Source organism: Macrobrachium rosenbergii, chromosome 3, assembly GCF_040412425.1.
Source record: "Macrobrachium rosenbergii isolate ZJJX-2024 chromosome 3, ASM4041242v1, whole genome shotgun sequence".
NCBI classification, from domain to species: Eukaryota; Metazoa; Arthropoda; class Malacostraca; order Decapoda; family Palaemonidae; genus Macrobrachium; species Macrobrachium rosenbergii.
This window is the reverse complement of record NC_089743.1, coordinates 10,629,538-10,655,422: the sequence shown is the minus strand read 5'-3', so window position 1 is coordinate 10,655,422 and position 25,885 is coordinate 10,629,538. Positions and strand designations below refer to the sequence as shown.

The following is a 25,885-nucleotide window of genomic DNA, read 5'->3' as shown; positions in this document are numbered from 1 at the left end:
TCTTAATCTTAAAAACTAAGCGTGCTGTGATTTTTTTAAAAAAAACTTTTTTTCCGCTTCGGCGCTAACTCACCGAACGCCGCCGGCATACGGGAGACGTTTTTGTAAATAGGGCTTCGGTGTTAAAGGGTTAAATGTCTCCTCTTGCTGTCTGTAAAGATATTAGACATTGCATCAGTATTAAATGTTTAAAAACACTTTTGTGTTTGTGTTACAAGACGTGCCTTTTCTTCCTTGCTATTGAGTCACAGATTTTACTGCTTCTTAATTACATGCAGTCTAGTTTTGTGACTCCACAGAATTTTATTCCTCAACACTTGAAGGCAAAGGGTTGCCTTATGGGTATGTTAGAGAAAAATGTGAAAGTTGGGGACTTCACAGAACCCTTATCATTGTCTACAATGTTCTGCACAAGACACACTGTACAGTTGGTTACCCTTCAACAAGCAAGGGATTTTGAAAGCTGACCAGTAATGGAGAGTGACAAACTAAATGCATTAATAAAGAAATGGTTTGTGTCTTGACATAAGGATTTAATTTTTATTTTTAATTTTGTTTTCTTATGCCCTAAGTAACTCGTAATAAAACAGTTGCTGGATGCATTTTAGGCAAGTAGTCAACTTGATTTCACATGACTAAGACACTTGTTCACAGTTTAGTGTCATCTCTAGAATTTGAAGCCAAACTCTTAAGGTTGGAAGTGTTGTTATGATGATAGGACATGTTACCAATTATTTTGTGGATGGTTATTATCTTCAGATAATAATTATGTATACTGCACAGTAATTGTTGTTTTGATTATTCCTTTTTTTTTCTATCATAGGCTTCTGGCGCATCTTTCTACGACTTCAGTGCAGATGATATAGATGGCAATACAGTTTCAATGGAGAAGTACAGGTAAGTGCCAAGTTTGGTGTTTAAAGTTGGATTAATATATTGATATCTTTGATATTAATATACTACTACTATCAACATGTGAGAGGAAGAAGTTATTTAGTATGTACTGTAGTGTCTTTTAAGTATTCAGGATTTATGATTCAGAGTAATAGAAGAAATAGTGGAGACGTAGGTTGTACACGAGATAAATTTTACATAGATTCAACAGTTTGTGGAGAAAATTTCATTGTTTTGATAAAGAAGAATTCTCAAATCTATTTAAACAGTAGTACTGTATTTACTTATGTATGGTGCCGAGTAGTAGATTGCTGATGAGAAGTCTAGTGTTCCCTTTAAACAGTTTGCAATAGATTACCCTTAAGGAATTAAAAGGATTATAAAAGTCTCCACTCATGAATTGCACTTTTAAACATTTTATTAACAGAGTGGCAAATTTTAAATTAATTTGTATTTTTCATAGATAACAAACCTGCAGTCTTAACATTAAGTTAAATCTTCTGGTGCCAGCTGGAAACCAGTAAAAAACAACAGGACTTGTTTATGCAAAGAATTGGTGGCATCTGGCATCAGTCACAGGGATGAGGGAGGAAGGGGACAGCGACCTAATCTCTAACCTCGTGACATTAGTTTTCTTCCAGCCCAGGGTTAACTAAATGAGGGGTGGCTAGAGGTGGGCAGGAAATGTTAAGACCACAGGTTTGTTAGTTATGGAAAATACAAATTAATGTAAAATTTGTCATTTGCTCATATGCTGAACAAACCTGGGTCTTAACATTAAGGTTAGACTCACCTTTGGTGGGAGGTAAGAGAATCTTAAATTGACTGGAGGTTCAGCATACCTGGCCACACTTCCTGGATAAGAGAATTCAAAAGAAGATGACCCAAGCCTCTAACTTTTTAGATAGATGGGTATCTAACAGTTTGACTATTGGGCTAAAATACAATGCAGAGATTCATTGCATAGGAGGAAGTTAAAGTTCAGGTAACAAACTAAGGTAGCCACCTAGGCGTATTTGATATCGTTCCTCGCTCTCCTTGCTAGAGAGAGGAAGGCTTGCTACTGAAACTTCAAAAGTGAAATTTTTCGTGAATTGTTTGGGGAGAGAGAGAGAGAGATAGTTATGGGCAGTTGGCCTTATGTAAATCTTAAAAGAGTTAAATTATTCGAGGAGAGAGAGAGAGGGGTTGAATGAAGTGATAACATCGGTAAGCAGTTTTATGATTTCACGACGATTTTAATTTAACTTTTTTCGATACTATGCTGTGGTTATCTTAATATTAATATTTTAAAATTAGTAAATCGTAAAAAATATATTTAGTCATGAAAATAAATTAAAAATGAGTAATTAGTGAATATTGCTCTGTGAAAAAATCCATGAATGTGAATTTTCTTCCGTCGTATGCGTTGGACCGAGTCATCCGAAATATTACCATCAAGAATCGTAAGAAAACCTTACTTTTAATCCTTTGGGTGTCTTGAAAACAATGAATCTTGCATTTTTATTGAGTTTTTCATTTACAAAAACCCTCCAAATATTGACCATTCTGCCAGTTTGGACGCATATTTCTTCCGATCGTCGTCAGACTGGCGTCGTCCGAAATACCATAGAAAATAGTAAGAATACCTTACTTTTAATCCTTTGGGGATTTTGAAGACAATGTATCCTGCATTTGTATTGAGTTTTTCATCAGAAAAACCTCCAAAATTTGACCATTCTGCCATTCTGGAACCATATTTCTTCCGCTGGATTGGCATTGTTAGCATGGTAAACCTGGAACTTGCATTGTAACCCAGGAAATAATTTTTTATGAATATATTTGAAAAGCGTCGTAAACTCAGAACGTCGTAAGCCAAGCCTGTTGTAACCCGAAGACTGTCTGTACAGTAAGCCCCCCATATTCGCTAAAAACCGCGAATACTTAAAACCCCTTTAAAAACACTTAGAACTGCCTGTTTTGATAGTTTAAACAAAAAAAACCTCTAAAAATGCTCATACCTGAGTATTTTAATAGTTTTATCACAAAAAACGCATTTATCATGAAAATGGAAAATACAGTAATTAGTGAATATTTCTCAGTGAAAAATACCGCGAATGGGCGAATTTTCCGCAAATAATGGGTAGCTACATTCCACAGAGAAATCCGCGAATAGTGAGACTGCGAATACGGGGGCGTTTACTGTATTCGCTATTGCAGTGAAGGTGTAAGACTAGGCTAGCACAGGCTGGGTATGATCCTCATTTGATCTGTACCAAATGGAGGAGGCAAGAGTGTAGCATGGAGAAAACTTGTAATGAATGTTCCTCATGGGATAGTAAGCAATGGAAAACCCTAAAGTCTCACTTAGACAAATTAGAGAAAGATAGGAAAAGGAAAGCGGCTTTTAGAGTCGAGAGACATTCTCATAGTCTAGAAACTACTCCTAAACCTAGTTTAGAGGAGCCTTATTGCTCTCCCTACCACTCCTCTTCCTACTTTTTCTCCCATTCCTTGCCCTCCTACTATTCAACCTCCTACTCTTGTGCCTGGCTCCCTTGTTTCCGACCCTAATACCATCTCCAATCTCGAATCTGTTTGATAAAAAGATAAACCTTGTGGTAAGTACAGTGGCAGTCAGCAGTGTCACTCAAAATGATAACAGATAAAGTGTTTGAGGAGAAAGTTATGAGTGGGAATGCAGTGCAAGTGGAGGAGGTGGCAATCTGTCCCGATGGTTCACTTAGACCAAGGTCACAGTCTTGCTTCCCTGAACCTGGGAGAAGACATACCGGAAGTCCAAGGCAGGCCATTGGAGTTTGCTTGCGGTTAGTCGCCCCCTCAGCTGCTCCTATTGCACAATCCCAGGTGTTGGCAGACAGCCATTGGAAAGGCGTGTCTTTGGAGATGCATCAGTTATCTTCAAGCTCTTCCGACGGCTCCAGTGCAGACAGGAGGCACCAAAAACAGTGCTTAGACTCTTCCCGACCACTTAAGTGCCCTTCTGAGGATGTTGGTCTCTGTCCAGGTCCACTTCCCCTTAAGCGGTATAAGAAGCATAGTACCAGCCCTCAGCCTTCTTGTAGTTACCCTTCTGTCTCTGCCACTGTCCATCAACAACCACTTTTGTCTACATGGGACAGTCCAGAGGCCTCTCCTGAACACCCAGCAGCTAAGCGCCCTCACTTGGCTCCCAAGCCCCCCACGATGACTCATAAGCACCTGACGTCTGCTGCTAAACGTCTGGTGCCACTTCCCAAGCCCCCAGCTCCACTTCCCGAGTGCCCATCGCCAGCTCCTGAATACCCACCGTCCACCTCTGAGTGCCAAGTGCCCACTCCCAGGCATTCTCCTCTTCAGTCTACTCAGAGACCGAGGTCTCCTTCACCTTTGCCTTTGGGTAATGATGAGCCGACTTTGGCTCCTATTAGGTGGCAGTTAGCTGTAATCATGGACTTATTAAAGAAAGCTCCCTCTGCTCCCAAGACTTCTCAGGATGCTATCCTGTACCCGGTCTCCACAGAAGAGGAAGAGGTCAACCAAGAACCTGCTCCTCGTTCGGCGTATGCAGCTTTATTGCAGTATCTTTTGGCAAATTTTCCTACCTTTTTCGCCCCAGCTGCCCCGGTCTCATGTGCTTCAATCTTTTTTAATGAGAAATCAAGCGGACAACAGGACAAGACTTCCCAAGATGGTTCTTTCTGCATCTTCCAAGAAGTCTTTCAAAGAGATGGGAGATGGCTTTCAGTCAAAAGGGAGCAAGGCAAAGTGTCTTTTGCCTTTCCTCCCTCTCGCTTGATCCACAGGAGGTACTTATCCTACGTGACCTGTGTAGCACCTTCTTTGGGAGCTGCTACCTCCTCCCAAGGGGACTTCTCTGCCCTCATCAACTCTTCTCACTGTTCGGCATTTTTGTCGGCCAAGATAATGTTCTCTTCTGCGGAACTTGACCATTGGACCATTTAGTTAAGGATATTTTTAAGGTGTTTGAAGTCTATCTTTCTGGGCTGGACAGTGGGTGCACTCGCTAAGAAAATAACTACCAGGATCTAGCGGGAGATATTGTCTTGGACTGGCTTAGGGTTCTGTCTTGTGCCGACAAAGCCATTAGAGATGGCTCTCTAGAGCTTTCCACTCTTATTTTTTAGTGTTCTGGTGCTCGTTTACTTCTAAGGGAGCCACCAAGACTCAGAAGTCAGCCCTTTTTTTCTTGCCTCTGGACCAGCACCACCTGTTCCGTCAGGACACAGTAAAGGGAATTGCATTAGATATACAGAAAAAGTCTATGCAAGACTTGTTAGCCCAGTTGTCCAAGCGTCCTAAGGATTCATCTGCTTTTCAGACCAGGACTTTCTCACCCCTCCAGCAGCAGTCCTTTTGAGGAGGTAGGCCTAGACCACAGTTCAGGACCCGTGAAAATGTCCGATTCACGACCAGGTCCATTAAGAAGAGCTCTGACAAGACAGTGCCTAAAAATTGAGAAGGAAGTCCTTCATGCACCCGTAGGAACCAGACTTAGAGTTTTGGGAAAAGTGGCTGATACGAGGAGCGGAGCCTTGGATTGTCAAAGTTTTAAAGGAGGACTATGTCATCCCGTTCCTGGAGAGACCCCCCATTAGTCACTTCCCCCATCACATTGACAGTATACTGGAAAGGCTCCAAGAGACATTTGGCCCTTCTAGAGGAAGTTTCCCCTCTCATCCAGAAGAGGGCCGTAGGGAAAGTAAGAATACCAGCACAGAGGGGTTTTACAACTGACTCTGTGGTACCAAAAGCATCGGGGGCTGTAGACCAGTCCTTGATGTAAGCACTCTCAATCAATTTGTTCTGAAGACAAAATTCAAAATGGAGACAAGCCATACAGTCCTTTCATCCATTCACCAGGGCAACTGGATGATAACCTTAGATATGCAGGACGCATACTTTCGCATTTCGATCCATCCAAATTCCAGGAAATATCTAAGGTTCATCTTCCAGGACAAGGTGTATCAGTTTCGGGATAATTCTGTACTCACAGATTTTTCGGGCTGTTCCTTCTCCCAAGAGAATTTCCAGGTACCTTCAGACGGTCCAGAGTTTTCTAGCCCTTTCATTTGAGCCTACTAGGGACTCTAGCATCCATAGAGATGTTTATCAGACTCCACATGAGAGTTCTCCAGTTCTTTCTGAAGGCCAACTGGAACAGGAAAACACAGCCGGACACTTACGTGTTTCCAATCACCCCGGAGATCAAATCAGAACTGTAGTAGTGGCTGTCAAAAGAAAGACTGTCAGAAGGGAAGTCCCTTCAACCTCTGAGCCCCGACCTGGACTTTTATTCAGATGCCTCGGACATAGGCTGGGGAACCCTACTGAGGAATCAGGAAGTATCCGGTACATGGACCCGAATCCGCAAAACCTTTTTATAAATGTGAGAGAACTGAAAACAGTTCACCTAGGCCTTCAAATGTTTTTCAACCATAGTCCGCAACAAGACAGTAGTGGTGCATACAGACAATACATTGGCCTTGGCATATGTACGAAAACGGGGCAGCATCCATTCTTTTTTTTCTCTCAGGCAGCAAGAGAGCATTCGTGGGCAGAACAAAATCAAGTGACTCTGGTCACCCAATTTATCCAGGGGAAATGTTATGGCGGACGAGCTGAGCCGTCGGAAGCAGGTCCTTCCCACCAAATGGACCTTGGATCCCTTGGTGTGTCTGGATCTTTGGAAGGTGTTGGGCAGGACAACGATTGACCTGTTTGCCACCTCAAAGAACCATCACCTTACTCTGTTGTATTTTGCCCCCCAGCCCCAGATCCTCTTGCATGGGCAACAGACACGATGCTGCAAGGTTGGTCCAATCTGGACCTGTACTCTTTTCCACCCTTCAGCATGATCAGGGAGGTGTTAAACAAGTTCCAGTCACACCACAACACAACTATGACCCTCATAACCCCGTTTTGGCCCCTTGGGGAGTGTTTCCCAGACCTTCTTCGGCTGTTGGTGGACTATTCAAGACTCCTTCCCCAAAAACTGTCTTAACTCAAACAACCCCACTTCAGAAGATGCTACCAAGGGTTGTCCGCTCTTGCCCTACAGGCTTCAGGCTGTCCGGAAGCTTGTTAGAGCGAAAGGTTTTTTAAGGGAAGCTGCAGAAGTTATTGCACAATGCAGGCAAAAATCATCTAGCCTCGTCTACCAGGCCAAGTGGGCAGTCTTCTGCAGTGGTGACAGGACCACAATGTCTCTCCTGAGATTGCTGATTTCCTCCTTTATCTGAGGAACTCTAGAAATTTGTCCTCCTCCACCATTAAAGGATATTGAGCTATGTTTAGCTCAGTTTTTAAACACAGATGCATAGATCTTTCTTCAAACTCAGATATTAGTGACTTGTTTAAGTCCTTCGATACAACGAAACAGAGGAAGGACAACCTGATCTCCTGGAATCTGGATGTGGTCCTGAAGTGGTTGACGGGTCCAACTTCTGAACCTGTTTGTTCTGCTTCCCGTAGCAATCTCGCATTCAAGACGCACTTCCTCTTTGCTGTAGCTCCTGCTAAGTGTATTAGTGATAAAAGGGTAGGTTTCTCCCAAGTAGATGCAGTTTATTCCTTCACCCTAGGCTTTTTTGCAAGAACAGTGTACCGGGAGTATCCACCAGTCTTAGTGGATAGGTTGGGGGTTTCTTGTGATTTTCAGAGTAGTTGACAGTGTTGTCTGGTTGTTTTTTAATTTTGGTACTGCGCCCAGGGCAAGGGCGCCCTCTGTATACTATGGTAGCCATCAGGCATATCTTCCACTGCAAAGCTTCCACTTTTGTAGAGGCGACCCACGGCTCAACAGCCACGCCACTACAGGTTAAGATGGGCACCAACCAGAGGCAGTATTCACCTGCGGTAGCTCTTTAACCAGGTAAGGAAACAACAAGCATTGCATTCAGTGCTGGCTAATTTTTCTGCATTTCAAAGTCATTACCATGCCTTAATGTTTTGGATTAGAATATGTCCATGTATCCCACCTCCATTCAGTGTGGGATTCAGCTATGTAATAACTTGGTATGTTACTTATATGAAAATGACACTTTCATGATAAAATTAAGTTTCATATATACTTACCAAGTAATTACAGAGTCAGAGCCTACCCTCCTTCCCTCTTATGACTTTGAGCCTACCTGCAGATTTGTTTCCTGTGTTCCCCAATAGTGGGCGGGGCCTGTCACCTACACAAAACAGTAGAAGCGTGACCGCAAATTTTTAAAGTTTCCGTGCGAGGTAGAAATCTTAGTTATGTAATTACTTGGTAAGTATATATGAAAATTTTATTATGAAATGTCATATTTTTGTTTTTTTGTTTTACTCAATATGGAGGGTATAAACCTTTTTCTCTCAAGGCATGACTAATTCAGTCCTCAACCGTACGGTTTCAGAATTAGGTCAGATGGACGGTTTGAGGAGACCATTCAACACTGACATGATCAGTTATATATTCACATAACGGCAGTAAAAGAACACATTATTGGTTATGAAACTCTAATACCACACAAGTACTTATGAACAAAATCATACTTCATATTATAGGATTCCCTGCCTTTCACAGACCAGGCAAGGATCATTAGGCCTAGCCAAACATTTATTCAACATTTTTTTATATTTTGATAATGGTAATTTAACAAAATATAATAAATAGTTTTGCTTTTAACACTGTATATCAAAACATATAGGCCTACAATTTTGAGTGCTAAAATAAAACCCTCTTCAGACTGAAAAAAATGGTTAGGCCAAGTCACAAGAAAAAATTAATACCATAATTCTTAAAGAAGAAACATTGAAAGAACGATAATAATTTTTATTTCCTTTAAACAATGTTATTTAGCTTGGCTGCCATAATATACATTAACGAGTGACTCAGTTCTTTGTTTTAGACTAAGCCAGCAGGCAAAGGCTCTTGCTCTAGGACAACCTGTAACCAAGTAACAGAAACTTAGTCTCTCACCACAGCACATCATGCGCCTGCGCAGCCAGGCGAATAGTTGCCAGATACCTCTTGCTGAATACTTCCGTATGTCTATTGTCTGAAATATTAAAGGAACTGATGCAATACTTAGATTGCAATGGTACATATACGATGCATTTATCTTGGGTACCTGGGTGCCAGTTGCATGCGGATAATTTTGCGTTGTGAATAAGGTTAATATAACCCCCACCCCTCCAATGTCAGAAGCAGTATTAAAGAAATTATGCATTTGAATGTATGTGTTTTTTTAAATATATAACTACATTATGGCCAAAGAAAACTTTGGCAAAACATGCAGCATAGACTAGCAGGAGAAATCTTATAATAGTTCTACTGTAATTTACAAGAGAGAATAAGTTCATCTTTAGTAGAGGAGAAAGTCAGACAAGCAGAACAGTCATTTACATTGAACATTTCCTACACGAATGCAGTAATAAAACATGGCAGAAGAAATAAAAGTACCTTTGGTGCGGCAGAAAGCAAAAGGGAACAAGTTACCAGTACCTTTATTGTATACAGTAAAACAGTAAGAAGTTTGAAAAAAATCAATGCTCTCTAACAAAAACTTCTGTCATCTTCATATTCTGAAAATTTAACAGCATCAAAGTCTAAATACTCACTGTCATAAATGCTGGTATCACTGCCTTAAAACAATGATGGTTGTTGTAGTTGTTGTAATACTGTACTTGTACTAAGAAGCCCTCGTTGTGATGATGAGCACCAAATGCATAAAATGGCATTGGTTTATGAGCATGACTGGGAATTTTTTGGTGTGCAGTGATAGCTAGTGGCACTGCTAGTGTAGCCCTCAGTCCCTAATTTTAAGTTAAGAACAGATGTTTCCATGTAAAAATTCAGTTTGAGATAATAAGAAACATGTCTTACATAGAAATAACAATCATACGAGCTCAGGAACAGTTATTGTTTGATGTTTTAAGAGTTGAATGTAAAGAAAGATATTCCTCTCAAAGTATCCAGATTCCTCTCAGAATATCCAGCTTTTATTTTTACAGTAATTCATGTTTTAATTAAAGTATAATACAGTAAAAAGATTGACTGCTTTTGTTGTATATTAACCCTTTAACGCCGAAGCCCTATTTACAAAAACGTCTCCCGTATGCCGGCGTTATGGTGAGTTAAGCGCCGGCGGAAAAAAGTTTTTTCAAAAAATCACAGCACGCTTAGTTTTTAAGATTAAGAGTTCATTTTTGGCTCATTTTTTTGTCATTGCCTGAAGTTTAGTATGCAACCATCAGAAATGAAAAAATATCATTATCTTATATAAATATTGGAATATGTGACAGCGAAAAAAAAACGTATATAATTGTATACAAATCGCGCTGTAAGCAAAACGGTTAAAGCTAATGAGTTAATTTTTTTTAGTTGTATTGTACACTAAATTACGATGATTTTGGTATATAACAAATTTTAAAACGATCAAAGCAACACAGAGAAAATATTATCACAAAATGATGCATGAATTCGTAACGAGCGGACATAAAAAAATGTTTTTTTCAAAAATTCACCATAAATCGAAATATTGTGCTAGAGACTTCCCATTTGTTGAAAAATGAAGCTAATTGATTGAATATTACGAGACTGTAAGTGTTTTAGCTTACAATTGCAGTTTTCGACCATTTCGGTCGAGTTAAAGTTGACCGAAAGTCGAATTTTTTCTATTTATCGTGATTTATATGGAAATATTTCAAAACTGATAAAAGCTACAACCATGAGCTATTTTCTGTTGTATTCTACATGAAATTGCACACATTTTCATATATAAAAGTTTATGTAACGACTAATGTAAAACGATGCAAATATTACAACAACGATACGAAAGAATTTCTGAGATGTTCGGCCGAGTTACCGCGCAGACGTAAGGAAAATGTTTTTTTTTTTAAATTCACCATAAATCGAAATATTGTGCTAGAGACTTCCAATTTATTGCAAAATGAAGTTAAACAATTGAATATTACTAGAATGTAAGAGTTTTAGCTTACAATTGCATTTTTTTACATTTTCGGTCGAGTTAAAGTTGACCGAAGGTTGAAATTTTGGCAGTTATCGTGATTTATGTGAAAATATTTCAAAACTGATAAAAGCTACAACCATGAGCTATTTTCTGTTGTATTCTACATGAAATTGCACACATTTTCATATATAAAAGTTTATGTAACGACTAATGTAAAACGATGCAAACATTACGACAACATGACGAAAAGAATTTCCGAGATGTTCGGCCGAGTTACATGCGCAAGAGACATAAGGAAATTTTTTTTTTTTTTTTTTTCAGAAATTCACCATAAATCGAAATATTGTGCTAGAGACTTCCAGTTTGTTGCAAAATGAAGGTACATGATTGAATATTACTAGAATGCAAGAGTTTTAGCTTACAATTGCGTTTTTTGACCATTTCGGTCGAGTTAAAGTTGACCGAAGCTTGAAATTTTGGCAGTTATCGTGATTTATATGAAAATATTTCAAAACTGATAAAAACTACAACCATGAGTTATTTTCTGTTGTATTCTACATGAAATTGCGCACATTTCCACATATAAAACTTTATGTAACGCCTAATATAAAACAGTGCAAACATTACGACAACGTGATTTAAAGAATTTCTGGCGCGGACGTAAGGAAAAAGTTTTTCAAAAATTCACCATAAATTGAAATATTGTGCTAGAGACTTCCAATTGGTTGCAAAATGAAGGTAAATGATTGAATATTACTAGATCGTAAGAGTTTTAGCTTAAAATTGCGTTTTTTTACCATTTCGGTCGAGTCAAAGTTGACCGAAGGTTGAAATTTTGGCAGTTATATGAAAATATTTCCAAACTGGTAAAAGCTGCAACCATGGGTTGTATTTTGCTGTATTGTACATGAAATTGCGCACATTTTCATATATAAAACTTTATGTAACGGCTAATATAGAACAGTGCAAAAATTACGACAAAATGACGAAAGAATTTGAAATTTTTGGCTGAGTTACCGCCTGTGCGTAAGAAAAAAGTTTTTTTCAAAATTTCACCATAAATCGAAATATTGTGCTAGAGACTTCCAATTTGTTGCAAAATGAAGGTACATGATTGAATATTACTAGAATGTAAGAGTTTTAGCTTACAATTGCATTTTTCGACCATTTCGGTCGAGTCAAAGTTGACCGAAGGTTGAAATTTTTTGTAGTCGACGTACGGTACGTCCACTCGGCACCCAACAGACAATTTTAGTCGACGTATGATACGTCCAATAGGCGTTTAAGGGTTAATTATTTATATGTGAACACACATAGGTGGTCATCTAGAGAGAATGAATAGAAAACAAAGGTGTCCAGTTATATATAGTGGGGGAACTGGTTTAATGTCAATGAAAATCCAGGCAAGTCAAATTTATGTTTGGTTTTGACGCCAGACATTTTTTAAGGTAAAGCTTGCATCCTAAGATGTTGAGACCACCTTCGTTGGGTTGATCAGAGAGGCTGGGGCATTTTCTGCTGGTGTGTCCCCAGTTGGGTGAGTGGTGCAATGGTTTATTTTGTTGTAGGGGTTCCCAGCTAGCATCAAATGCCAATAAGAGAGATTGGGACATGAGATATTTCTGTGTTGATGAATACTGCACTTGTGTGTGCATTGAAACGTAAGTGGTAATAAATAAACAGCAGCAACAGTATATCTTTCCATGTTCTCTAGATTTTACATATCATATCATCTGCCTGCTGACAACGCAAATATAATAAGAAAAACTAGCAGGTGACCGCTATCGCTCACATTTGCTAGTTCCCATATCTGTACCATACCCATTTCCATTCCATACCCATACTGGTACCCATATCTGTACCATACCCACAAATAACAAAGGTCAGCCAAAAATCTTTTGTTATTGTATACTGTTGGGCCACTTAATGTTGAAAATTTCTGGACAGTTATTAAAATATTATTCTTGAAAGACAACTTCACAACTCCAGGATCCTTTGAAGCAGTCTTTAGCTCTTGAAGCATTTTTGGAGAAATGCCCATTGGATTACATCTTAAATTCTTAAAGACTCCAGGATCTTGTGAAGCCATAGAGGGTATATATCTGGAGATGCTGTCTGTATACCAGTACTACTTAGTTCGGTGGTCTTCCACTAGTGAGGCGTTGCAGAGCCTTGTGGCCATCTTTAAAGGTCTGGTAACCGGTAAAATTGAACAGGGGCATAGTGCAATTGTGAATTTTTTATCCTGAATGTTTAATGAGTAAGTGTTTAGTGAGTGTTTAGGATTTAGTAAGTGTTTACTGAATGTTTGAGTAAATGTTTAGTGGTTGTTAGTGTTTAGTGAATGTCAAGTATGTAAGTATTCAGTGAATGTTTAGTGAGTGCTTAAGGTTTAGCAAATGTATTGTGAATGTTAGTGTTTAGTGAGTGTTTAGGGTTTTGTGAATGTTAGTGTTTAGTGAGTGTTTAGTATGTAAGTACTGTATTCAGTGAATGTTTAGTCTAAGTATTCAGCGACTGTTTAGTGAGTTTTTAGAGTTTGGTGGATGTTTAGTGTGTAAGTATTCAGTGAATGTTTAGTAAGTGTTTAGGGTTTAGTGAATGTTGTGTGTTTAGTGAATGTTTAGCGTTTAAGTGTTTAGTGAGTAATGAGTTATTAGTGAATGTTCAGTGACTGTTTAGTGTTTAGTGAGTGTTTAGGGGAGTAATGAGCATTTAGGGTTTAGTGAGTATTTTGTGTTCAGTGAGTGTTTAGTGTATAGTGAGTGCTTAGTGAATGTTTAGTGAATAGTGAGTACTTGGTAAATGTTTAGTGTATACTGAGCGGGTAGTGAATGTTTAGTGTTTAGTGAATGTTTACTGATTGTGTAGGGTACAGTGAGTATTTAGTGGGTGTTTAGTGTTTTATGAGTTTTTAGTTAGTGTTTAGTATATAGTGAGTGCCTAGTGGGTGTTGAGTATTCAGTGAGTGTTTAGTGTTATTGAGTGTGATTGTTTAGTAAGCGCTAGTGTTCAGTGAGTGTGAGTTTATAGTAAGTGTGTGTGTTTAGTGATTGTGAGTGTGCAGTAAGTGTGTGTTTAGTGAGTAATTGTATAGTGAGTGTTAGTGTTTAGGGAGTGTATGCAAAGAAAGTCCTGTAATTTACAGGAACCATTTATGCTGTACATTGCTTAAAACCAAGAGCTAATGTTTAGGGCTTGACCACAATGGTTGGAGTGCTTAGGCCAACCTGTTTTTGTAAGGTAGTTTTTTTCTGAGAAATTAGGTCAAATAATAATAATAATAACAGCAATAATAATAATAATAATAAAAATAATATTAATGGTAATATTAATAAGATATAATATTAATAAAAAAGATAAAAATAATAAGTATAGTACTATGAGCTGAACCAAGACCTTTCAATATGCCCGAGGCCACAAGGTCAGCAGGGAGATCGCCATTCCATGTTATTGACGCTCGGTGTGTGAAGCTGCCTTCAGCTCCTAAACAGATTCCTATCAGATCCACTTCCCTTCAGGGAAGAAATCCAGAATATGTCTTCGCAATTATTTCTTCCACCTCCTGGAGAAACACCCATTAAAGTTACCGCATGAGGTTAATTAAACGCTTCATAAATTCTAAAGGTCATCAAGTTATATTGTGATTTGAAAAACCTATATATTACTTTTATATAAAAAAATTATGTCCTTACAAATATGTAAACATTTTGTTAATAATGCTCAGTCTCAACACATTTTATTTCATCATAAAACATGGAAAAAGGAAGAGGGAAGGGAAGGGAAGGGAAGGGAAGGGAAGGGAAGGGAAGGGACACACACACACACACACACACACACACACACACACACACACACACACACACACACACACACACACACACACACACACACACACACACACTAAAGCAGCCAAGGAAATTGATATAATAGATACAGATGATTGTATAAGCTGAATGCCATTGAAACAGCAGTTGTTTCCAAGAGTACTGTCCTAAAAGAGGAACTCCTTCCAAAAAAATAATAATAATAATGATGATACCTGAGCAGTTACTGGTAATATTACATTATTATGGAGTTTGGCCAGGTACAAGTATTGGTAGTTAAAGCCATTTAGGTAAACATTAGCCCACCCGATGCCTCGGCTTTGCAAATAAGACATGGGTAGTAGTTTTTGGGAAAAAGAAAGGGTCTTAAATGCCATCAAGGACAGTAGCGAAGATATTGGTTTGCATTTATAAAAACATCCATAACTTTTTTTTTCAGTGTAGGTGTATGATTGCTTCTGTAAATTACATTTGAACTGTGTTTTAATAATTGTTTTTTCTTCATAACAGGGGCCATACTTGCATTGTTGTCAATGTTGCAAGTAAGTGAGGTTTGACAAACGTGAACTACACCGAACTGGTGAAGCTTCACGAGAAATATGCCGACTCCAAAGGCCTTCGAATTCTTGCATTCCCTTGCAATCAGTTTGGTGGCCAGGTAACTTTGGAAAAAGTTTTTCATGTACTTGTAGAATGCAAACAGGGTTGATTATTATATGAACATTGTAACAAAATTTATTGGATTTGGACATTCATTTATATATTACCGAACACAAAATAGGCATTCTTAACTAAATTATTTTTGTAATGTAGTCTGTACAATGCTAATGGTACGCTGGCATAAAGGTTGTAAGAATGGTTAGTTCCTCACAAATACAAACCTTTGTTCTTTACATTAGGATAAGCTTGCGAACACAAGCTAGAACGACTGTTAAAAACTCACTACAGAAGTTAAAATGTCGACAGGTAGGGGGAAGCCCTGCTCATCTGTCGGTCTACACTCTGCTTTTGGCTGCTGTCAGATGCAGACTTCTTTTCTTCAGCTCTCTGCACTGACTTTTGCTGTTTTTGACTTATGCTCATGTTTCTTGAGTTTTCTTACTATTTGCATTTTTTTTTTTTTTTTTTTTTTTTTTTTTTTTTTTTTCATTTTAGTCAGTGTGTAAGTGGGATTTGGTGCATATATCTTTTTTTGAATATGGAACAAACCCTCAAATCATTTCGGCCTTTACCCTCCTATACTCCAAAGAAGACCGTTGCTATTAGGCATTGTCCTAGGAAGAACAAGCCTTGTAAATGGTTCCTGTCAGGCTGTGTAATAGACCCTCATATGCTTTGCACCTATTGTAGGAAGCATTTCTGCGATAGGGAGAATCCATGGTCTTAGTACACAGAGTAGCTGTCAGAAAAGTGGGTGTAGGTTGCAAGTAAGAAGGCCTCCCTATTGTCATTAGAGGGAATGCTCTGCCGTTGACACCTAAGGAGGCTTTTGGTACTTTCCTTCCATCTGGTAAGCTTCCCTCTGCTGTTTTGACTCCCAAGGGAGCCATCTCCCCCTCTCTGACTCCCACTGATCATTTGATGGAGAGTCGGCCAAATGGATAGGACATATTCACTCTGGCTCTTCATTTGAGGCTTCACTCCACATGGAGAGAGTGTCACTGGTGGACAGGGCAGAAGTAAGACATGATCATGATCATGATCATGATCTGTTGACTAACCTGACTGTTCTTTCAGATCTAGAGGAGACTGAGGAACTGAGGGAGTTATGGCCATCCCTGGGGATTATGGGGGAGCCTTTTGTTGAAGCTTTGCTAAATCACCTCTCTGCTGCTAGGGTAACGCTTGTGACTATGACTACAGTGACCAAGATGACTTCTACTGTCACTGTCTCTACTGGCTCTCCCCACTCCCATGTACACTGCTACTGTTCACGCCCCTTTGGTGATGTGCCCTGAGGAGTTGGGGGTGGCACTCCTGTGATTCTTGTCTACAGCTTTGACCCCAGCTGCTCTAAAGAAGTCAAAGAAACCAAGGAGGAAGTTGTTGTCTGCTTCATCTTTGTCTTTGTCTACGTCTTCATCAGTTGCTTCTGCCTCCTCCCCTTCAACCTGTACCTCTAGTAAGCAGAAGAGAAAGAGGGCTGTGTCTCCTTGCAGGAAGTTGTAAGGCTCTAGTGGTCTGTCTTCGTCTGCGGAGAGGAGTGACGAGGCTCCCACTAGTAGAAATACCCGTACCACTGCACCTGTTGCCTCGCGCAAGGGTGCATTCTCTACCTCTGTCCCCCAACCTAGGGGTACCAGGACCAGTCCGGTCAAGGTTCTCAGACCATAGGTCTGCAATCCACTGCCAAAACAGCTCGGCTAGAGAAGGTAAGGAAAGAGCATGCAGGTGTTCTCTCACCCCCTCCCACTCTGCAGCATGGACAGTCCAGAGGTCTTCCACTCTGCCTTCCACGTTTGTAGAAGTTTCAACCTCTAGGAAGGACTTGGCACATTTGAAAGACAGCCCTCGCCCAGGTTTGTGTGAGCGGGTTCACTTTCCCAGACCTTTGAGGATGTCGTCACCGTGGGTTGGTGACTGCCCATGGAACCTCTCTCAAGAGAAGGCCCCGGTCTATTCTTGGTTAGGTTGGAGTGCCAGGGACTGTTCACCTGCCCCTTCCACCTCTTCAGGTGTTTTTTTTTTTTTTTTTTTTTGGGGTCAGACACGGTCTGCTGACCGTGATGGGGAGGTTCATGCTCCCAGTCCAGTCCGTCCAGGAAGGTATACAAGCTGGGTACAGTCCTAGGACTGGACAGATCATATGCCTGAGAGGTGGAATGATCCCAAGGGGGCTCTGATGAGTTTCTTTCCCTTGCAGAGGGAGTAGCTCAGGAGATCTGGGACCTGGAGGGACTTGAGGGTCTATTACCCCAGGACTTTGATACTCTTGAACTACAGAGGGAGTTCCAGCAGGTCATTAGGCTGATCAGACTGCACAATGACCTAGAGGAGAGGATCATGGCTGTGCCCACAGACAGGTTATCAGCCACTGAGGCCAAATAAGGTTCTCAAAAAGGTCCTTGGCCCTTGATTAGTTTGCTGTGGTCTAAACTTGCCATCGGGGTTTTGGACAAGGTTAATTCTCTTATATGTGGGAAGATAATTCACTTATGTCCAGCCAGCTTAGTAAGTTGCTTCCTCCACCTCTAACCTGTCAGAGGAAATACTACCTTCCTGACTCAGTGCTTTACTGACCAACCAGGTAGACTCGCTCAGTTGCCTATGTTCTAAGTGTTTCTCTCTCTCAGACCGAGGCGATGTCATTGGAGTCAACGACTCTGGCCGCACTCTGAGCAGTTTCATGGTTAGATCTATGGTCTTTTACTTTAGCCCATATATCCTCCTCATCAGGTAGTCATACTCCTGACTAGGATGCTGCAATCTGCTAGTAGGGCCATTATCTACCTTGCCTGCCAGATGACGAACCTTTGGTCCAGTGAAGTCCTAAAGAGAAGGGATGTAGTTCTATTCCAATTCTAGGAGGATTGGACAGGAGTCGGTATTAGCACTTGAGAACAGACCAGTTCTGGGGTCTACCCCTCTCTTCCCTCGGAGTGAGGTATTGACCGCCATGGACAGGTTGCAGGGAAAGAGTAAGACTCACTTGTACACCAGGCAGTGCCATAAAAGGTCTCTTGGTCTTCATGAGGCACTACAGCCAAACCTTCTGGTTCAGCTGGTCCTTCATCTTTGGGTCAGAGGAAGACCCAGGCTTCCTCTGCACCCCGTAGAGTTTCCCAGAATGGTGCACAATCATGCTCCCTTCAGCCCCCTGCCTGTCCTAGGAAGGGAAGCAAAGGCATGAAGGGAGGAGGACACTAAGGGTAGCATACCTCCCCACCACCTGCTAAAAGTGGGAGGGGTGCCTATTGCACTATTGGGCAACGTGGCAGTGACATGGAGCAGGGTCCTGGGTAGTAGATGTCTTCTGAGAGGATATCTTCTCACCTTCAAGTCCACACCACCCCTTGCTTACAATCTGGTCCAGTTCCAGACCTTCATTCACAGCTTGTAGGAGGACTTCACCCTCTACGGGGGTGAATGCGGTGCTGAGGAAAGGCAACATGGAAGTCGTTCAAGGTCAGTCAGGGTTTTACAGCTGCCTGTTCCTGGTAGAGAAGGCAGTGGGTAGTTACAAGCCAATCATAGACCTCTCTCCATTGAACTGGTTTGTGCATCAGATCCAATTCAAGATGGGAACAGTTTGCTTTGTGTTAGATTCCATCCAAGTGGGTGACTTTGTTTTTGATAGACCTGAAGGTTGCATATTTCCAAACACTCATTTACAGGTCTTCTTGGAAGTACCTCCACTTTACCCGTGGAGGAGTCTCACAGTTCAGGGCACTGTGTCTGAGGCTTTTGACTGCCTCTTAAGTGTTCACACGAATGTTCACACTAGTCTCAGCATAGGCTCATTCCCACAGACTACATCACATTAGGTATCCCGATGACTGGCTAGTTCTGGCAAGCTCCCACTCACAGTTGCTACAGGACAGGGACCTTCTATTGGAGTTTTATTGCTATCTGAGGATCGTGATAAACTACAAGAAGTTGGATCTCATTCCCAAGCAGAGGGTAAGTACATTGGCAAGTTGTCCTAGATCACCAGTCATCTGTGAAGAAGCTTGTCTTTCATGTGTGTCTTCGTCTACGCCCCTTGTCAGTGGAGATTCAGAGGGTTCTGGTCCGTTGTGACAGATCCTCTTGAGTTTCATTTCCACTTAATTAGTTGACAGTGCAGATGCACGAGTAGGCAGTGGCTCACTTAGTACAGCTGTCAGCTAGGTATGTTCTGGGTCCAGTTGACAGTGCAAGTACACGAGTGGGCAGTGGCTCTCTCAGTACACCTGTCGGCTAGGTACGTCCTGGGTTCTAATAATGTAGTGGCAGACAGGCTCAGCTGCCAGGCAGGTGATAGAGACCAAGTGGTCTCTGCATTCCAGTGTAGTGGAGAAGTTGTTCGAGGTGTGGGGGACTCTGAGCATAGATCTGTTTGCCACTTGGCACAACAGGAAGTTGCCGGTGTCTCGAACCCTTGGGCAGCCATGGAGGATGCATTCCAACACCCTTGGGACAACCTCAACACATACAGTCGACCCCTAGTATTCGTGGGGGCTAGGCTAACCACAACCATCCGCAAATATTTGAGACCCCCTCTAAAAATGCTTATATAACTGCCTATTTTAATATTTCAGACACCAAATATGCCTTAAGCCATCATCCTAAAACACTTTAATATCATTTCAAGGTTGTCTTACAACATTACCTTAAAAAATATATGGCTTACAGCTACATGTGAAAACTAATCAAGTCCCCCCTATATTCAGACACAGCCATTTTCTCTCGGGGGGGAGAGAGAGAGGGAGAGAGAGACAGAGAGAGAACAGAAATACAGCTCATACCCTAGTGACAATAGTACACAAAGCATCATAGCTACAAGCTGTGTGATTAGCTACTTCCAACCCTTCCAGCCAATAGTGTGTCATCACTGAGCCTACGTCAAAACATATAAAAAACATGCATGTCCTCATAGAGAGAGAGAGAGAGAGAGAGAGAGAGAGAGAGAGAGAGAGAGAGAGAGAGAGAGAGAGATGGTGAACTGATTATGTTTGCATTGGTAAAACAGTTACAAATGTTGGGACAGTTTTTTTTTATATAGTACATGTTACAATGATAATAGGTCAATATTGAGGGATTTTACTTTCACATTCCATTGATATTTTGCTGTTTACATTAATATTAATATTTGAAGATTACCAAATAATTTTATCATAAAAAATGTATTTAGTCACAGAAATAACATGATAATACAGTAATTAATGAATACTGCTCTAAGAAAAAATCTGCAAGTAGGCAAATTTTCAGGAAACAATTTGGAGATACATTACACAGAAAAATCAGCAAATAGGTGGAGACACGAATGCTGAACCTCGAATAAGCGGGGGTCGACTGTACACTTTTCCACCTTTTGCCTGATTCGAAAGGTAATCACCAGGGTGTAGATAACTGAACCTCAAGCTGACACTGGTGGCACCAAAGTGGCCCATGCTGATTATTATCCAGACCTGCTAGCTCTGCTGTCCAAGATCCGGAGAAAGCTGTTTCTATGGCACATTCTGCTGTGTATGATGCACATAGAGAGGCATCACTGGGCTGTGGAGTCGTGGCCCTTCATGTTTGGAGACTATCCAGCATGTCCTTCGAGGGAGAGGTTTTTCACTCTGCGACTGCAGAGATGTCTGCATACAGTTGAACCTCTTAAAACCAGCACTCTGTGGGGTCCAGGAACTCCTGTGGTTCAGCTTGATTTTGAATCAGCTGCCATTAGTTCATTGCGCGGCCACGAGGACAGTGCTACATATTGTTTACAACTTCCCGACAGCAAAAATTTGCCATTTCTCTTTTGTTTCTATGAAAATAATTGTTAGTAATGAAAATAAGTGAAGTCAATATGTTTCCAATGGTAATTTTAAATGAATTTAATTTTTTTAAAGATACCACTTGCGAATGCTCTACCAAATAAAACTTTTAATCAAAACAATGAGACATTTGGCACTACATGAATTCCTTACTCTTAGAGTGCTTGAGACTTATAGTTGATACGGTTTTGATCATTTCTTTTATATAGCTGTATATATACCAATGAGATCAGATGATGCTAGAGGTAAGAAGCGCAAGCATAAATCTTTATCTATGCTAGAAAATGTTTCACCCAGTAGCGAATGTTTAGTGTTCATTTTCCTCAATAGATGGCAGTGTGCTATGTTTGTTTTGACAGCGACGTTCAAATGCACTGAGTGATCGCCAAGATTCAATCTTTATTTTTGTCATTTCGTTACCCTCTGCAATCAAAATAACTGACAAAGAAGCTAATACCAATAATTATGAAGATAGTAAATGTAGGAGATGAAAGTCACCAAAAATAATCTGCAGATTTTAAGAAAAGTCAAGTACTGCATTTGACTTACAGTTAGGCTAACTTGGGAATGCAGGCCAAATGTGTTAAATAAAGCACCCGATTTCAAAGAAAATTATACAGTATGAAGTTATAAAATGATAAAGTGAAAATAAATGAGTAATAAAATGATAAAAAGCAGTGTTATAACTTAGCCGAGTAGTAGGCTAAGTCGGCAAATAGGTTTTTTTATTTGGAATTAGCTTGCAAGACTATGTTTACATAGGGGCTTCATTTTTTAGGTAAGTATTCTATATATTTCCAGGGTTTTCTGTGGTCCGGCAGTTGCCTGGTCCCAAGGTTCCCGGATGTAAGAGGGTGGACTGTATACCAGGGGAAATGGGCTATCTTCTGTGGTTGGTGTCATAGACAGGGTTTCTTTCCAATCAGTGCCTCTCTTCAGCAGGTAGCGATTTCCTTGTTTTCATTTGTCAAGAGAAGCTTCACTGTCTTGGACATGTAGGGCTGTAGGCCTGGCTTCGGTCAAGTTCTGACACTAAAAGGAGTCGATCTCTCCTTGTGGGAAATCTCCATGCTTCTGAGAGGCTTCAAACAGTCTTGTCCTCCCAGGGAGCTCGTGCCCACATGATACTTGTTCTGAAGAGCCTCTTTTGTTGCCCATATGAACCTCTTGGAGAGTCAGCAGATGGGGGTCTGACTTTAAAGGCTGTTTTTCTTCTTACCCTGGCATCGGCAAAGAGATCTGATAACCTTCATGGCCTGTCTTTCAACATTAAGCACTTATGGGGATAGTATCTATATCACTCAGGTTTGTCGCAGATATCTTAGTGAAGACTAAAATCTTCAGTCCCTGACATCAGGTTTGAGTCCTTTTCAACTCCCTCCCTAGGAGACTTCATAGATGGTGATCCAGAGGAGATGCTACTCTGCCCTGTTAGGGTGTAGCAATACTACCTAAAGAGGGCTTAGGATCTTGGGACTAAGTATCAGCTACTCTTTGTTAGTATTGGCAGGCCAAGAAAGATGACGATCAAGCAGGTGAAGACTTATCCAGTGAGGAGGGCAAGTGTACAGTCCAGGCAAGAGCTCACAAGGTCAGGGGCATTCCAGAAGAACCAGTCAGTACAGGAGTCCTTTTACCTGCGGAATGTTACCCACAAGTCCTTGGACATGTTTTCCTTGGGTCCTATGTTGGCTGCTTTATGAGTAGTGTAGCTAACCCAGCTCCCCTAATGGGACAGGTAGCCCCTTGTCTAAGGTATTCAGTGAGCAAGAGAGAGAATGAATGACTGACTAGTCCCCTCTTTCTCTTTCCTTTTTTACAGGTTAGAGAGTCAGAGGCATGGCTGATTATGTGCCAGACAGGTGAGCTGTGAAGGTAAACTATGTAACTAGGCACCAGCCCTTAATTTTTGTTGTAGTATGTAAGGATGCAAGTCGCACCTTCTCTCTCGGCAAGGGGAATGGAGGTTAGACGTAACAGACCCGTTGATTGTCATTAGCTGGTTTGTTCTCTGACTTAGATTACCTGAGTTTTCCAGCCTGATCAAGTAATTGCTTACAACCCCCTACTCAGTGGTCCATAAGTCTAGCAACTACATATCCCCTATAAGTGACATGCTAGAAGTGTGGGATCCCATTTTTTGCTCCTTTCAGACCAGAAAAAGGGCATCCTAGTTTGGATGAACCTACCGGTTGGTTCAGGGAGCGCCCAGATATCTTCCCACCATTGGATAAATATCCTACTGTAAAGAATGAAGGTTTATATTTGTATAGGAACAAATAGCAAATTTTAAAAGTAATTTGTATTACTAACGTACAAACCTGAATTTCTCTACATAACGGCCCACCTCGGTCACCCCTCTCGTCTGGCATCTGGGCTGAAAAGCAAAGTGGAGTGCAGACCGACGGGTGGATGGGGCTTCCCTGTACATGTCATTAACTAAATACCTAGACATAAAGTTTATAATGACTGTTCCAGCTTGTGTTCGCAAGGTTATCCTAATGTAAAGAACTTCAGGTTTGTATGTTAGGAAAAATACAAATCACTTTTTTAAAGTTTTCTATTATTTGGAATGAATCTTACCTACTGTTAAAGTTAGCTTATATCTTGACACCATTAGGTGCGATCTGCATTTAAAAAAACAATGCTTGGCTAACCTTTAGTACTGTCTCTGTAATCACCTGTTTCCCACCAGGTGGTGTTGGAATTTACGTTCTTATCAGAATTCTTTATGCCGTATCCTTGTACAGATGGTGTGAATCAGCATTATTAATAATTTTGATGATTTCTGGCAGATTTTCTCCTGTAGGGCATTGTGCTTGTTTTCTGATTTTGCATTATGTCATATACAACAAACAGAGATGAAAGCATTAGGCTGTACTGCATAGGAAAGAGTTTGTGGAAACCGAATGTTTGGTTGTGCATGATGGCCATGTGTTTGTTAGCCTAGCTGTATACATAGATGGGTCCAGCTCTCCCACATGTTGGATTTGTTGCAATATCTCTACTTAGGAAAACTCCAATTTTCATTACCTGATAGTATAGCCTCTTTTCAGAGCATAACTGTGGTACTTATTTTGTTTATTAACACCATTAAAAGTACATCTCCACAAAAATCTAATTTTCTGTGATTTTAGTGTTATAGAAGCAATGAAATATAACAGGCCAGAAAAACAAACTATTTTCATAAATTACATGAAGTTGGCATAAATGCTGAACTTGCTGGATCCCTGCTCGTGTAGGTATTAAGGTAGGGGCCGATGCCTGAAGTCATTATTATAGCATATATTGGCTTTCTGACCTTGTGCCTAAAGGGATTTGCTTGTAATTTTCCTGTCATTATTCAACCAAAGCCTAAAATTCCTTAGAAAACCAGAAAATTCAACCTCCAAGTTTATGTAATACTATTTTTCATAATCCATGTAAAAAAAAAAAAAGGGTGCTGCCCAAAATATTTTTCCTAACAAATTTAACTTCAGCAGTAGTTATACTACAAACCCTCAAAGTTTAATTAAATTTTGGGTAGTAATCCCATAGATATGAATTTTTACTGAAGAGTTTTGAGAAATATAAAAAAAAATTATTGCTTATGAGCGTGATAGGTAGAAAGCTGATGTTTTCAGTGAAGTAAATTTTCATGGAAGAAATGTGTTGTGATATATAATTTACCTTGGTGCAAGTTATCACCAAAGGAAAGTGAATTAATATTTAATCCTCTTGAGCAACAAATTATAGCAAAACTTTTTCATTATCTAATCACCTTTAGTGGAAAGTTTCTTTAGTCAACCACTATATCAGTTTTTCTTTAATTTCATTTCTATACAAGGAAAAGATTGATACCATATCTAGGTAGGGTGACTGAAGTGAAATTACCAGTTTTCAAGTAAAAGGGATTAGATCATACAGTTTTTGCTGTAACTTGTTGCGGGGAACAAATTTTTTTATAAACTGATATGAAAGTTTTTTTTTTTTTGCAGAAGTACATAGGCTGTGTTTATTTGGATATTAAATAGATATTTAATATTAAGGATGGTGTCAGTAATTATTTCTGATAATCAGAATTAGGACATTGTGCGAGCCACAAAAGAGGTGAACAAAATTGTCTATAAACCTGAAAAATGTTGAGGCACAAAAGAGGTGAAGAGAATTTTTTATAAACCTGAAAAATGTTGAGTGGTAATACTTTCAGATGTGTTTACTTGGATATTGAACTGTCTGAAGATGTCAGGAATAATTTTTGATAATGCCTCAGAATTCTGCCATGGGCACACCTCTGAATGAAATGCGAGGTAAAGTAGGTATGTATTCAAGAAGTGTGCCTAGATCAAACCTAAAAATTTCCTGATAAAAGAGTAAAGGGCAGAATTTTTGGAATGATGAAACATAGCACACTAAGCAGTTTAAACCTACAGTAGGATTAAGGCAGTCTGTTATGTAAAAAGATAAGACTGATTCAGTTCTGATTTCTCATTTTGTAACAAATGTCCTTGGTGTCAGTGACCTTTGCTGTTGCAGTACCAGAGAACCTTAAATCATTCAGTACAAAAAGAAAGAACTGTATAAGTGATGCTAACTTACCTGAGAATTGGACACTAGTTTAACACTTTATGAGTGGGCACCCGTCGTAACAATTCCTCTTTGTAGACTGCAATATAGTATGCACAGTAAACATATTGTGTGAATGCTCAGACTTTAGGTGGCAACAAATGAGAAGTATTGAGAGACAAATCCCCAAAGAAATAGTGAAAATCTT

General features: G+C 40.2%; 1 protein-coding gene across 5 annotated transcripts in view; it reads left to right on the top strand.

Annotated features, from left to right (window-relative positions):
* Gtpx (Glutathione peroxidase homolog with thioredoxin peroxidase activity) overlaps positions 1–25,885 on the top strand; it is a 43,807-nt gene that overhangs the window by 15,841 nt on the left and 2,081 nt on the right. For all 5 annotated transcript variants that reach the window (XM_067127500.1, XM_067127518.1, XM_067127529.1 and 2 more), the window contains 2 exons: positions 824–897; positions 15,179–15,326. In XM_067127500.1, coding sequence (XP_066983601.1) covers positions 824–897; positions 15,179–15,326 — 222 coding nt within the window. The remainder of the gene's footprint in view (positions 1–823; positions 898–15,178; positions 15,327–25,885) is intronic.